Genomic DNA, 15,600 nt, shown 5'->3' with positions numbered 1-15,600 from the left:
TGTATGAGGGAGCGGGCACAGATTTAATGCTGAATAGAGTTTCTAAGAACTTGGGAGAAGAAGAGTTAATGTCCGCTGCTGTCTCATGAGCGCCCCCTCCTCCTCCCAGCGTTTTATTACAGTGTAATTTCTCTTCTTTTACCATTAATATTGGAAGGATTACCCCCGCCACCCGGAGACCAGCGCTGTGTCATTATACTGTTATTAAATCTATTCTAAACGCCTTTATTATTCACCCAACTCACGCTCCAGCTTTTAATGTAACCCCATCTCCTTATCTATTCCTCATCCCCCCCCCCCTCCCTGCAGAGGGCTGAGACGGCGGACCCCCAGGCTGTACGAGAGAGGGCCACAGTGTTACAGACAAAGTTTGAAGACTACGTGCACGGAAACGCCGAGACGTCACTGTCTGCGAAAAAAGGTAACAACAGAACTGGACATAGGGGGCAGTATTATAGTAGTTATATTCTTGTATATAGGAGCAGTATTATAGTAGTTATATTCTTGTATATAGGAGCAGTATTATAGTAGTTATATTCTTGTATATAGGGGCAGTATTATAGTAGTTATATTCTTGTATATAGGGGCAGTATTATAGAAGTTATATTCTTGTATATAGTAGCAGTATTATAGTAGTTATATTCTTGTATATAGAGGGCAGTATTACAGTAGTTATATTCTTGTATATAGTAGCAGTATTATAGTAGTTATATTCTTGTATATAGAGGGCAGTATTATAGTAATTATATTCTTGTATATAGGAGCAGTATTATAGTAGTTATATTCTTGTATATAGGAGCAGTATTATAGTAGTTATATTCTTGTATATAGGAGCAGTATTATAGTAATTATATTCTTGTATATAGGAGGAGTATTATAGTAATTATATTCTTGTATATAGGAGCAGTATTATAGTAGTTATATTCTTGTATATAGGAGGCAGTATTATAGTAGATATATTCTTGTATATAGGAGCAGTATTATAGTAGTTATATTCTTGTATATAGGAGGCAGTATTATAGTAGTTATATTCTTGTATATAGGAGCAGTATTATAGTAGTTATATTCTTGTATATAGGAGGCAGTATTATAGTAGTTATATTCTTGTATATAGGAGGCAGTATTATAGTAGTTATATTGTATATAGGAGCAGTATTATAGTAGTTATATTCTAGTATATAGGAACAGTATTACAGTAGTTATATTCTTGTATATAGGAGGCAGTATTATAGTAGTTATATTGATGTATATAGGGGCAGTATTATAGTAGTTATATTCTTGTATATAGGAGGCAGTATTATAGTAGTTATATTCTTGTATATAGGAGCAGTATTATAGTAGTTATATTCTTGTATATAGGAGCAGTATTATAGTAGTTATATTCTTGTATATAGGAGCAGTATTATAGTAGATATATTCTTGTATATAGGAGGCAGTATTATAGTAGTTATATTCTTGTATATAGGAACAGTATTGTAGTAGTTATATTCTTGTATATAGGGGCAGTATTATAGTAGTTATATAGGTTTTTTTTTTTTGTACCCCCTACCTCTCCATATTGAACTTGAGAGAAGATGTTTATGGACAACCCCATAAAGGATTTATAAAAACAATATTTAATTTTCACAGTCTATTGGTCAGTATATTGCAGTTTTCCCTTTTCCTGTCATGGCTGTGCTGTGTCTGCACCGATAATACTGTAGCGGTGTATACGGACAGTAATGGTTGATGCTGTAGTGTCGCCGCGGTGCTTGTGACCCGTCTTACTGACATGAGGCTCTTCACTCGATGCCTCGGGCTGCGTCCACCTCTGTTGATAACCTCTTCAGTGATTTTCCTGGATCTCGCAGCCGTCATTCTCCAAGATGACACTTTTTTTACTTTTATTACTGTTCATAAACGCCAATATCCAGCAGAAGATTACTCCTGAGCCGCCGCTAAGCTCTCTCCATCTGAGCATGGATGGGGGGGAAAGGTGCAGCAGAGGGAAGTGCGCCAGAGGAGCAGAGATGTGCGGTCACCGGCCTCAGCGCTGGATCCTCATTAAATGTAACATATGGGGTCATAGCCATGGTAGAGAAGTGTGTTTCCAAACAAGGGTGCCTCCAGCTGTTGCAAAACTACAACTCCCAGCATGACCGGACAGCCAAAGTCTGTCTGGACATGCTGGGAGTTGTAGTTTTACAACAGCTGGAGACTCTCTGGTTGGGAAACACAGTGGTAGATAGATGTTTCCTCATAATAAAACTTTCTGGATTATAAAATGTGCTAATAGTAGCTGCCATATACTTCTCCCACATTACTCAACAGGGGGCGACACTAACTACAAATAAAACCCATTAAATTTGCTTTCTGGAGGAAAGTAAAAATAAAGGCATCTATTGTGTATATAAAGTTTGTGATGATGCGATCCTCCTCTTCTCCTTCTCAGCCCTGCAGTCCTACATTCGCTCCTATGCCACCTACCCCAGGGACCTAAAGCAGATCTTCCATATCCGTTCCCTGCACCTGGGTCACGTAGCCAAAAGTTTTGGCTTGAGAGATGCCCCGCACAACCTCACCCAACAGCTGGCCGGAAATTCTAAGAAGCAAAAAGCAATGAAGTCCAAGAGGTAAGACCCCTGACTGTGCATCCTGCATTATACTCCAGAGCTGTACTCACTATTCTGCTGGTGGGGTCACTGTGTACATATATTACATTACTTATCCTGTACTGATCCTGAGTTATATCCTGTATTATACCCCAGAGCTGCACTCACTATTCTGCTGGTGAGATCACTGTGTACATACATTACATTACTTATCCTGTACTGATCCTGAGTTATATCCTGTATTATACTCCAGAGCTGTACTCACTATTCTGCTGGTGAGGTCACTGTGTACATACATTACTTATCCTGTACTGATCCTGGGTTATAGCCTGTATTATACTCCAGAGCTGTAATCACTATTCTGCTGGTGAGGTCACTGTGTACATACATTACTTATCCTGTACTGATCCTGAGTTATATCCTGTATTATACTCCAGAGCTGTACTCAGTATTCTGCTGGGGAGGTCACTGTGTACATACATTACATTACTTATCCTGTACTGATCCTGGGTTATATCCTGTATTATACTCCAGAGCTGTACTCACTATTCTGCTGGTGAGGTCACTGTGTACATACATTACATTACTTATCCTGTACTGACCCTGAGTTATATCCTGTATTATACTCCAGAGCTGTACTCAGTATTCTGCTGGTGAGGTCACTGTGTACATACATTACATTACTTATCCTGTACTGACCCTGAGTTATATCCTGCATTATACTCCAGAGCTGTACTCAGTATTCTGCTGGTGAGGTCACTGTGTACATACATTACATTACTTATCCTGTACTGATCCTGAGTTATATCCTGTATTATACTCCACGCTACGCCCTTCATTCATGTCTATGGGAGGGGGCATGACAGCTGTGGTTGCTCGTCACCCCCCTCTTTTAAACGTGAATGGAGGGGACGTGGAGCTACGTCACGACCACGGATGCTCGAAACCGGTGTTCTGGACATAAATGTTTAGAATGTTGGGGTGCCGGCCCGTGATTGCGGGGGGTCCAAGCACAGCGGAGTACTCCTTTTTAAGGGGTTATCCAGGACTACAAGACATTAAGATAATTTCTTCTTAAAACAGCGCCACACATGTCCTCAGGCTGTGTATGGTATAGCAGCTCAGTTCAGTTGAAGTGAATAGAGACAAGTTGTAATTACCAGTCATAACCTGAGGACAGGTGTGGTGCTGTTTTCTGGAAGAAATTTGCTCTGTTTGTCTATGCGTGGATAACCCCTTTAAATACAACCCCAATGAAATCGCAGAAATCAGAGAGGCCGGGAACAATTACCTCAGCATTGTGGGCGCCAGCACACTGCGACTTCGTGCAAGGATGTGACGCACTTCCATCTGCACTAAACTGCATCCGACATCCACTGTCTCCCGCATCCCCCTGCAGACCGGAACTGTATTGCCTCTCATATGACATATTAACCATATATTAATTATACTATAGTTCATCACATAATTAAAATTGTTACCCTATTTAGACTAGTTTAATTATAAAACATATAAATAATCATACATACATAAATTGTGATAAAAAACAAAATCACATAGTGAAATTGCATACTAAAAGTGCAAAAATGTGTTAATGTGACCGTGCTGCAAATAGTGGTGATATAAAATACATAAATAAATGAAAAATAAATTGTGTATATGTGTGTGTGTGTGTAATATTATAATATATATGTATATATTATATAATGATATTTTATGATTATTATTATTATAACTTAAATTATTATTTATAATATCTGAATATTAGTAATAATATAAAATGTTAATATATAGTAATACTATTTCAAAAAAATAAAAAATGTGCAGAGTGCTGCAAATAGTGGTCATGTGAAGTATACAATAAATAAAAAAATAAAGAAAATGTGTGTGTATGTATGTAGATAGATAGATAGATAGATAGAAGAAAAAATACTGGAGAAGCAGCACAACCCAAGGGGCAAAAAATAGGAGGGTGTAAGCAACTAGTTGGGCCCGGTTGAGACCCCAATCCAGATACAGCAATGCAAAAATAGTCGCAGCACTCCAAAGTATAGAAAAAATAAAAAGTGGCTTTATTCCATTTCACAAATACAGGTGCAACGTTTCAGCTGCCCATGCAGCCTTTTTCAAGTATTCAGATGCTTGGAAAAAGCTGCATCGGCAGCTGAAACGTTGCACCTGTATTTGTGAAGTGAAATAAAGCCACTTTTTATTTTTTCTATACTTTGGAGTGCTGCGACTATTTTTGCAAATGATTAAAATAAATAAACAACAATAAAAATATACATATGTATTAATTTATAATGTTAATATTATTTCATAAAGTTTATATACAAAAAGTGCTAAAAATGTATTCAAAGTGACGACAAAGTGCTACAATTCATATAAAATATACTATCAGTGAAGACTCTTTGCAATGCTGCGATATGTATACTAATTATTAGACCATTGTAACATTACTAATTATACGGCCCTATTAATACCCCCAAATTATCAATGCCCTAGAACATCACCCACCACATAATCAAACATGTCCAGCCATGAGCCGTCCCTACCACTCCCCTTTTCTGTATTATAGTCAGTGGTCATTACTAGATCCCCCCGCCCCCCCCACATCTAAATCATTACCCCCAACACCCAGCAGAGGTCCTCAGTGTAGTGAGAATCGGTGGTAGACTTGTGCCCCACTGGGAAGGTATACATTGGGGGGGTCAGTTAAGAGTGGAAATCTCTATTTACTCTGATACAATTGTACTTTTTGTATATTCCCCCCCCCCCTTCTGTAAATAACTGTGACGTCACTGTGTACCCCCTCCTGGTCTCTAAACCCCCATAGCCCACCATATGGTAGCTGCTAGCCGCTCATCATGCAATATGGGGGTGATGCATTGTCTGAATGAGGCAGATGGAATAGTAGTTGGGACCCCTGTACCCCCTCCCCCTCTCTCGGCTTCTCTTGCCCCCATGACTAGAAGGATTTGTCCGGGGCTTTTATTGTGGGAAGAATAGTGTGATTAGCAGATAAGTAGCACGTTACATAGCATGGGGCAGACTCAGGGTTTTTTTGCCAAGCGCTGCGTTGACTGACGGCGGGGAGGCGTGTCACGCGATTATGCCAAGGCGATAAGTCCGGGGGTCTGCGCACCTCTGTTTTACTCATTAACCCCAGAGACGTTCCCAAACGCTGAGAACAAGAGCGGCTCCCGGGGTGCGTGAACGTGTCGCGTTCCAGAGCACAAAAGACCATTTACAGCCCCTAAAGGGCCATTACCAGATAATTTAAGGAGATTTGAGGACGAAGACCAAAGCACACATTGTGATGATCTCCCCCCCTCCCTACCCCACCACCCCCATTACCAAGAAATACCCCGCCCCACTCCACGACTCGGACACCCATAGGAAAGTGACAACGATTTACATATCCCACCAGACAGTAACATATATAGATATCCCCCACTGGGACCTCACTTTTCAGGAGTTTAGATCCGTTAATGGAAAAGTCAGGTGACATCCAAAATGGCCGCCAGGTTCGTCGACCAACTTTCCCAATGGCAAACCTTCCTAGTTGTCATGACACGTCCATCGCTCCCTCTCCTATGCTAGACAGATTTGCCATTCAGGCACCTGTGAAAGCCGATTGATCATATTACCCCAAAGTTAATTGCTTGTATCAATATCTGGGAAAGTTGAGTGATAACCAATATGGCCACCAGGTTCGTCAACTAACTTTCCCAATGTCAAATCTGCCTAGTTATATCGTGACGTGGTCATCGCCTTCTTCCTATCTTGCTGCATTGCTAGACAGTTTTGCCTTTCAGGCACTTGTGAAAGCTGAATGATCAAGTTAATTGCTTGTGTCAATTTCTGAGAAAACTGGGCGACAACCAATATGGCTGCCAAGCTGACCAGCTTTCCATTGCCAACCAAGCCTGCCTAGTTATGTCATGATACTTTTCCTTGCTTCTATACTGCCGCACTACATAATACATTGCCTTCATCTACATTACGGCATTACTGGACAGATTTGCCATTCAGGCACTTGGGAAAGCTGGGTGACAATTAATATGGCTGTCAAGTTGTTGACCATCTTTCCTAAACCTGTCTAGTTAAGTCATGATACATGTCCTTGTCCCTTAATAACAATTAACTGGACAGATTTTCTGTTCAGGCATTTGGGAAAGCTGAATGCATTTTCCATAATATAATCATTACAGCCACCAATGGGATTATCACTCAGCTTCCCCAAATGGAGAATCTCTCCAGTAGTGCAGAAATATAGGAGTAAGGACATGTATTTTGACAAAACTAGACAGGTTTGGGTCCTGAGAAAGCTGGTTTACATCACGGCAGCCATATTGCTTGTCATCCAACTTTCCCAGAATCTAATACTAGCAAAGAATTTGGCATCATTTGATTATTACAGATTCCAATGGGATTATCACCCAGCTTTCTCTAGTGCAGTATTTCCCAACCAGGTTGCTTCCAGCTGTTGCAAAACTACAACTCCCAGCATGCTCGGACAGCCTTTGTCTGTCCAGCATGCTGGGAGTTGTAGTTTTGCAACAGCTGGAGGCACCCTGGTTGGGAAACACTGGTCTAGTGCATACATGTCAAATCTGCTCAGTAATGCAGTGCGCTAGTGTAGGAGCAAGGAGACGTACCTTCATATGACTTGGCAGGTTTGGGACTGAGAAAGCTGGGTGACACCCTGGCGGCCATATTGATTGCCACCTGACTTTCCCAGAAACTGATACAAACTGTAATGATGCTATTATGGCACTGTTTGTATCAGCTTCTGGAAAAGTTGGGTGAAAACCAATATGGCTGCGTCATGATACACCATCCTTGCCCTATATTACTTTGTTACTGAGTAGATATTCAGGTACTTGGGAAAGCTGGGTGTGATCATATACGTCTAGATTTTCTGACTGGATTTGGGCAGCGTCCTGTCATTAAACAGATGGTTCCCCTTTTTTTTTTTTTTTTGCCTGTTCCGGTTTTCATTCAGTCGCACAAGTTTTTGGCGAAGTGATATGGAGACTGTCTGCATCATTGTCTCGTTTCCCTCTAAGCAGGTTGACCGTGAAGTCCGGACCACAATGGGATCAGGCCGGCTCGGAGGGTCCCCCGCAATAAGCTCATTTCATACCCTGTCATGGCTGAAAAGGAACCAGTTTAAGACCCCAATTAAAAAGAGACTTGTGGGTGTCGGGTGCGGGGGAGGGGCGGTTGATTTCCTATTAATGCCTGTGATCTCCAGTCCAGCGGGACCCCAGGCCCTGAATGTAGAGGAGGGACCCCGAGCCTTTCCCAGACCCCGTCCATGTTAACATGCCGCCAGCGTGCCGAAATCACTATTCAATTACCTGCCCCAGGAGAGCTGCTCCATCACAAGCTCCAAACCTGTAGACATGTGCGTTGTGTCGAACTACACGTCCCAGCATGCTCTAATGTTTGTGGGGGGGGATATAATATGTATGATTGCAACACTTAGGACTCTGGGAAAGCTGGATGATAGCTCCAGTGGAAGATATAATGTTAGTTTGTAACCAGTGTCACCCAGCTTTTCCAAAATGTATCTCTCTATTACTAGGTAGATTTGCCATTCCATACTCTGGGAAACCTGGGTGAGCACTACCAAAGCCTTAGTAGGTGCATAAGCCGTTACCCAGCTTTTCTAGAAAAAAAAATAGAAACACACACAGGAAAAAAAAATCTCTCTCTCGCTCTCATATATATATAATCTCAATGTATGTGTGTGTATATGTGTATATATGTGTGTGTATGTTCCACAAAGACTTCCAAATGGCTAAAGATATTAACATGAAACTTGGTCACATGTTACTTATATGTCACCAACAAACATAGGATAGGTGATTTAACCCTTACTCACCCCCATTTGCCAGGGGCGGGGTTTATGTTTAAAGTCCCATACAAGTCAATGGGAAATATATATTCCTGCATAACTCCCAAACGGCTGGAGATATTTCCATAATACTCGATCACATGTTGCTTATATGTCCACTTAAAATATAGGATAGTTCATTTAACCCTTAACTACCCCCATTTGTGAGGGTCTGGGTTTTGTTTAAAGTCCCAAGCAAATCAATGGGAAATGTATGTTCCCACATAACTTCTGTACGGCTGGAGATATTTCATTACCTGGTCACATATTACGGGTCGGGATATGAGGACAGGATAGGAGGTCAGGATAGGAGGTCAAGATATGAGGACGGGATGGTCGGGATAGGCGGTGGGGATAGGAGGACGGGATAGGAGGACGGGATAGGGGGTTGAGATAGGAGGACGGGATAGGAGGTGGGGATAGGAGGACGGGATAGGAGGTCGGGATATGGGGTTGGGATATAAACAACAATATATGGGGATGGGATTTGAAGTCAAAAGCTTCCACCTTTGTTTATTTTCCTCCCCAACAAGGATGAGGAAGGAAAAACCGGGTAATGCCGAGTGTTCAGCTATTGTGTGTGTGTGTGTATATGTATGTATGTATGTATGCGTATATATATATATATATATATATATATATATATATATATATATATATATATATATATACACATACACACACACACATACACCTGCCTTTCATTAGTGATTGTCACACAGCTTTCCAAGGTCTCCTGATGAGACAAATTGCTATGTCAGTGTTCTGGAAATGTGGAAGGTATAAGTGGTGGACATATTAGTGATCACCCAGCTTTCCTAGAATCAAATATGAATAAAAATATGCTGAATAGAATGAGACAACTTTGGATTTCAGGACATGGAGGAGGCTGGATTGCTGTGAACAGGTCTCGGGGTATGACCAGCCCCCAGTATCTCACCTCAGCCCTTGTTCAGACCTGCTGGTTTTTCACTACTAATAAGGTGATTAGTGGGTTTGGCCTTTGTCTTAACCTGACATCTGAGGCATCAAACAAGCAAAAACCGCCGTGTCCCCCGCTGTGTGACGCTCCCCCCCCCCCCCCCCAGCATGGCCGCCACGGGGTCCTGAGCCATTAATTACAGGGGGATTAGGGATTGTGTGCTACTGGTGTCCTGGGAGGGAGTTGTAGCATTCTCTCCAGCTGCTGCAAGACTACAACTCCCAGCATGCTCAGGGTAGTGGTCTCAGAATCACAATGGCAGTGTTTACCAACCAGTGGGCATCCAGCTGTTGTAAAACTACAATTTGTTGGGGTAGCATTTAAGCATTGTATCGGGGAATGGTAACATTGTATCGGGGAATGGTAACATTGTATCGGGGAATGGTAACATTGTATCGGGGAATGGTAACATTGTATCGGGGAATGGTAACATTGTATCGGGGATGGTAACATTGTATCGGGGAATGGTAACATTGTATCGGGGAATGGTATCGTTGTATCGGGAATGGTCACGTTTTATCGGGGAATGGTAACGTTGTATGATAATGGTAACGTATCTGAGTGGTAACATTGTATCGGGGAATGGTATCGTTGTATCGGGGAATTGTATAGTTGTATCGGGGAATGGTAACATTGTATCGGGGAATGGTATCGTTGTATCGGGGAATGGTATCGTTGTATCGGGGAATGGTAATGTTGTATCAGGAAATTGCAATTTAAGCATCTTCCTCTCTTTTTGGTCCCGCAGAAACGAGCAACAGAAGACTAAGAGAGTGAAGCAGAGATTTTCCGAACTCCTGACGTCAGAATATTCAAGCGGGCTCCCCCAGAGACCGAAAAAAGCAAAGACGCCTCGGAGCGACGATGAGACGTCCTAAAGTGTGGACGGCCGATGGAGAGAAAAAAAAAAAACTTTTCATGTAAATCCTGGTGTTTTATTGTTGCTCAGTTTCATGGAGTTGTTTGCTCTGTTCATCATGGGCCTCCTGGTTCACAAACAGAATGCCAGAATTGACGGTAAAGACTGACAGCCGCCGTTTTAGCGTCTATATCTTGAATTTATACAGCATTTTGTATTTCTCAAACAGGGCGTTCCAGCTGTTGCAAAACTACAACTCCCAGCATTGCCGGACAGCCAACAGCTGTCCAGGCATGCTGGGAGTTGTAGTTAAGCAACAACTGGAGGCAACCTGGTTGGAAAATACCGGTTTGGGCAATAACTTATGACACGGCAGGGAGCTTCAGTACCCAATACGGAGGGTAGATACAGAGAAGATAATCCAGTAGATGGGGCCCATGTACAGCAGGGAATGTTGCTTTGGTTTTTGCCATTCAGGGTCTGTGTAAAAGCTGGATGACGTATGGGATTATTTTTTGGAGGGGGAAAAAAACTTCTATAAATAAAGTTTTATTATTATTAAATATAATTTAGTTTTGAAATTTATCGTGGTTTCTCAAACCTACAAATGATTTTCTGTTCGCAAGTTGAATCTCCGCAAAATTGGAGCATCAAATGCCGCCATCGACCAGAGAGTAAAGGGGAATATTCCAAGATTTTTCTGAAATCCCAAAGCCATTTGAAAAAAAAAAAAAGGTTAAAATATATATTCACTTTATAAATTCTGTTCTGGTGCTCTGATTGGATGTGATGTCAGAGGGCAGGAACATGACGGACAGCTGCTGCGTCTACAGCATGGCGTGATTACTTGGGGCAACAAGATTTTGTCATGTAGCTTAGTCTTACTGTAAGGAGAAGGAAATGTAAGTGCCATAATATTTAAACTACCCCCTTATATTGTGTGGCTCCCCCTTATGATGTGGCCCTTAGGCCCTGATCCCATAGCTCTGTGATGTGACCCCTGAGGCCCGGACCCTATAGACCTGTGATGTGACCCCCCACCCCATAGACCTGTGCTCTGTCCTGTGGGATCAGATTAGCTGTGAGGTTTGGTCTCCGTGCATTGCCCATTACCCTGCCCCTGCCGGATTGTCTTCTTCCCATAAGGCATCTTAGTGCCATCATCTATGATGTATACTGATCCTGTACTGTGATGTCATCATCTATCATGTATAGTGATCCTGTACTGTGATGTCATCATCTATGATGTATACTGATCCTGTACTGTGATGTCATGATCTATGATGTATAGTGATCCTGTACTGTGATGTCATCATCTATCATGTATAGTGCTCCTGTACTGTGATGTCATCATCTATGATGTATAGTGATCCTGTACTGTGATGTCATCATCTATCATGTATAGTGCTCCTGTACTGTGATGTCATCATCTATGATGTATAGTGATCCTGTACTGTGATGTCATCATCTGTCATGTATAGTGATCCTGTACTGTGATGTCATCATCTGTCATGTATACTGATCCTGTACTGTGATGTCATCATCTATCATGTATAGTGATCCTGTACTGTGATGTCATCATCTATCATGTATAGTGCTCCTGTACTGTGATGTCATCATCTATGATGTATAGTGATCCTGTACTGTGATGTCATCATCTGTCATGTATAGTGATCCTGTACTGTGATGTCATCATCTGTCATGTATACTGATCCTGTACTGTGATGTCATCATCTATCATGTATAGTGATCCTGTACTGTGATGTCATCATCTATGATGTATACTGATCCTGTACTGTGATGTCATCATCTATGATGTATACTGATCCTGTACTGCGATGTCATCATCTATGATGTATAGTGATCCTGTACTGTGATGTCATCATCTATCATGTATAGTGCTCCTGTACTTACTGTGGCATCTATGTTGTACTGTTAATGGGAGGTGATCATATGTACAGATCCTGTATGTTATGATGTCATGGATCTAGTGCTGTGTGATGTCATCATCTATGATGTATAGTGATCCTGTACTGTGATGTCATCATCTATGATGTATAGTGATCCTGTACTGTGATGTCATCATCTATGATGTATAGTGATCCTGTACTGTGATGTCATCATCTATGATGTATAGTGATCCTGTACTGTGATGTCATCATCTATGATGTATAGTGATCCTGTACTTACTGTGGCATCATTGTGGGTGTAGTAGCTCCCACCTCTCGTCTATGATCCAGGATTGTGTTTTGTGTAATCCTAGACCTGACTGCAGCCTCCTCTCTGCTGGAGCCCTTTGTGCCATGACTGGAAGTCACATCAGGCCTCTCCTCATTGTCTTCTCATACCGAGGAGAATAAAAGACCAGCGCTCATAAAGATGTCGCTGGGCCGCAGGGTGCCTGTGTCTCACGTTACTCACCATTGTTGTTCATTTCACTGAGCCGGTGCCTCATAAGAAAAGATCATGATTGAAACGTTCATCCCCTCAATGGACGAAGTGACTTGGATCACAAGACGTATCCAACAGGGGCTGAGATACGTCATGGTGCAATCCAAAACAAAGAGCATTGTCCATCACAAAAAATTAAACTGCACATGTCAGGCTGGGCCCTCATGTTTACGTTCTAAAAGATTACAGCGTGTATTGTGATTATGTGAGAAAAACTTAGATCAGGCATGCTGGGAGTTGTAGTTTTTAAACAGCTGAAGGCACCCTGCTTGGGAAACACTGGTCGACTGTCTCTTGATGCCCCAAGCAGCCAATCAAAAGTCAGCATTTATGGGGGGGGGGGGGGAAATGAAAGCCACGTTGTCATTGGTTCCCATCATAGCTGTGGCCTTGTCGGCCATCTTGACAGATCTAACATGACCACCCAAATTACAGCCGCAAGACCTGGACTCCCCCTTAGGTTTAAGAGAACCAAACGTAGATGACGGCCATCATGCCCCTGCTATGTTTGTCTGAAACAACCCTCGCACTAATAAAGTTTGTATGGTTTAGCCCTGGCAACAGGTTTATGGTGGCCATATTGCCCATGTTATGTTTGTCTCAAACTGCCCTTATACTAATAAAGTTTGTACGGTTTTCCCTGGCAACATGTCCCTAGCAACAGATTTATGGCGGCCATATTGCCAATGTTATATTTGTTTCAAACTGCCTTTATCCTAATAAAGCTTGTACGGTTTAGCCCTGGCAACATGTCCCTAGCAACAGATTTATGGCGGCCATATTGCCCTGTATATTGTAGGTTGTCACTGTCCAGCAGCACCTCCTGTTGCTAGACAACCATCCAATCCTTATATCAGTGTTTCCCAACCAGTGTGCCTCTAGTGAATTTGTTTTTGGGGTTCCCCTTTAAAAGAAGGCATGGCAGCTGATTATAGGATGTTTTTTCCCTATGAATCTGCGGTGCGCCCTCCCTTATATGTGACACGCTATTTCCCTAACGCTCTATGTAGAATCTTTCCAAGGTAAAAGGGAATTAAATATTGGTAGAATCAGTTTTTTTGTGATTTCCATTTTGTCTGGGTAAATGTGCGACAAGCTGCGGCCGTCCCAGCCCCCCCCCCCCCCCCCCCCCCATCATCACCCCCCACCTCTCCCCACTAGTTGTCTTTGATAGATTTTTAATATGATTTTAAGAAGTTTTGTTTGGCGTCTTTCTTATTCAATGAGATTAATTTAAATCACTTATCCCCTGGGTTTAAGTCGATCCATGTTGGATTCTTTTTGCGTTTTTTTTTTTTGTGTGCGGCTGCATATGTTGGCCGCCGGCTGCTGTATATAAACTTGTCTGTCAGTTCATTAACCCCCCGATCCGGGGGACAATCCTCTCTGTCTACCATATCCATGGCAAAGGATTTAGCCCGGGCCTCTTTTCACATGCAAAATCCGGCCTGATCACAAAGGAATGAGCCTTATCGACTTCATTAGCCGCTGCGCATTTCACAAGAAAGGAGTGGAAGAAAAAAATTTGTTTTAATACCCACAAGCCCCATTAATATGAAAGAGGCCGAGGAAGAAAGAGTGAACTGCAGAGGTTAATAGAATTGACAAACAAGATGGGGAATGAGGAGGAGGCGAGAGGAGCGCAACAAGGGCCCCGAAACTTACTGCGATATGTTGTGAGGTAGACTGGGGGGCTGCGTGGAAAATCTGAGGGAAAAAAAACTAAACATGCAGGTCATTTTAATTGGAGAATTTTTTTTTTAATTATTATTATTATTTAATTTTTTTAATTCCTTTTTAAAAAAAGGGATTTTTTTTTCCGGTTAATAGAATTTTACAGACTGCGGTGTTGCACCTAATTAAATACAGTGATCCCTCAACTTCCAATGGCCTCAACATACAATAGTTTCAACATACAATGGTCTTTTCTGGACCATTGTAAGTTGAAACCAGACTCAACATACAATGTTACGGACAGTCCAGATCTGTGAAACGTGATGTCTGGTAGCACCCCCTACAGTACAGGGAGGTATTACATGTTCTGTACTCTTTACCTGTATTACTGAAGTGTATGCACTGACTGGTGTCTGGTAGCGCCCCCTACAGTACAGGGAGGTATAACATGCTCTGTACACTTTATCTGTACTAGGGTTACCTTCTCGTTTGGACACCAGGTGAGGGCGACTCCATATTTTTAAATTTAAATTTTTTAATTTTTTTATTTTTTTTTAAGGACATTGCGTGTTCTGTATAGGACCCTGAAGAAGCTCCTGTCCTCTACAGACCAGTGTTTCCTAAACGGGGAGCCTCCAGCTGTTGCAAAACTACAACTCCCAGCATGCCCGGACAGCCAAAGGCTGTCCGGGCATGCTGGGAGTTGTAGTTTTGCAACAGCTGGAGGCTCCCCGCTTGGGAAACACTGACATAGACAGTGATTTACAGCTTCCAGCAGCTATTTCTTACTTTTATATGCAAAGCTTTGCTTTATCTATATTAGTTATCTACTTATTTTTCTTTAATCCTCACTTTTTTCCTATTTTTGGATGACATTTTGGTGCCTTCAGAACCAATTACCAGGTTTCCATAGAGTTCTGGTCTCAACATACAATGGTTGTCCTGGAACCAATTAATATTGTAACTTGAGGGACCACTGTAATAATCTTTAAATTTTTGTAATTCTTTTTAGGCTAAGTTTACACTGCCTGTTGTGCTTCAACCCATTCTGGGTCTGTTTAGTTACTTTCTTTTGCGCTGAACTACCGTCCTTATGACAAATTTAACAACGAAACGCCTGTACCAGAGCATAACCAGT

At 42.0% G+C, this 15,600-nt stretch overlaps 1 protein-coding gene across 2 annotated transcripts in view; it reads left to right on the top strand.

Moving 5' to 3' along the window:
* Positions 1-10,883, top strand: part of DDX31 (DEAD-box helicase 31) — a 43,876-nt gene extending 32,993 nt beyond the window's left edge. For both annotated transcript variants that reach the window (XM_056541188.1, XM_056541187.1), the window contains exons 18-20: positions 310-421; positions 2,432-2,612; positions 10,227-10,883. In XM_056541188.1, the coding sequence (XP_056397163.1) occupies positions 310-421; positions 2,432-2,612; positions 10,227-10,356 (423 nt within the window). In that variant the 3' untranslated portion in view covers positions 10,357-10,883. The remainder of the gene's footprint in view (positions 1-309; positions 422-2,431; positions 2,613-10,226) is intronic.
* The last annotated feature ends 4,717 nt before the right edge of the window (positions 10,884-15,600 follow it).

Source organism: Hyla sarda, chromosome 9 (assembly GCF_029499605.1).
Source record: "Hyla sarda isolate aHylSar1 chromosome 9, aHylSar1.hap1, whole genome shotgun sequence".
Taxonomy (NCBI): Eukaryota; Metazoa; Chordata; class Amphibia; order Anura; family Hylidae; genus Hyla; species Hyla sarda.
The sequence above is the reverse complement of the archived record's forward strand: the minus strand, read 5'-3'. Positions and strand labels throughout refer to the sequence as shown.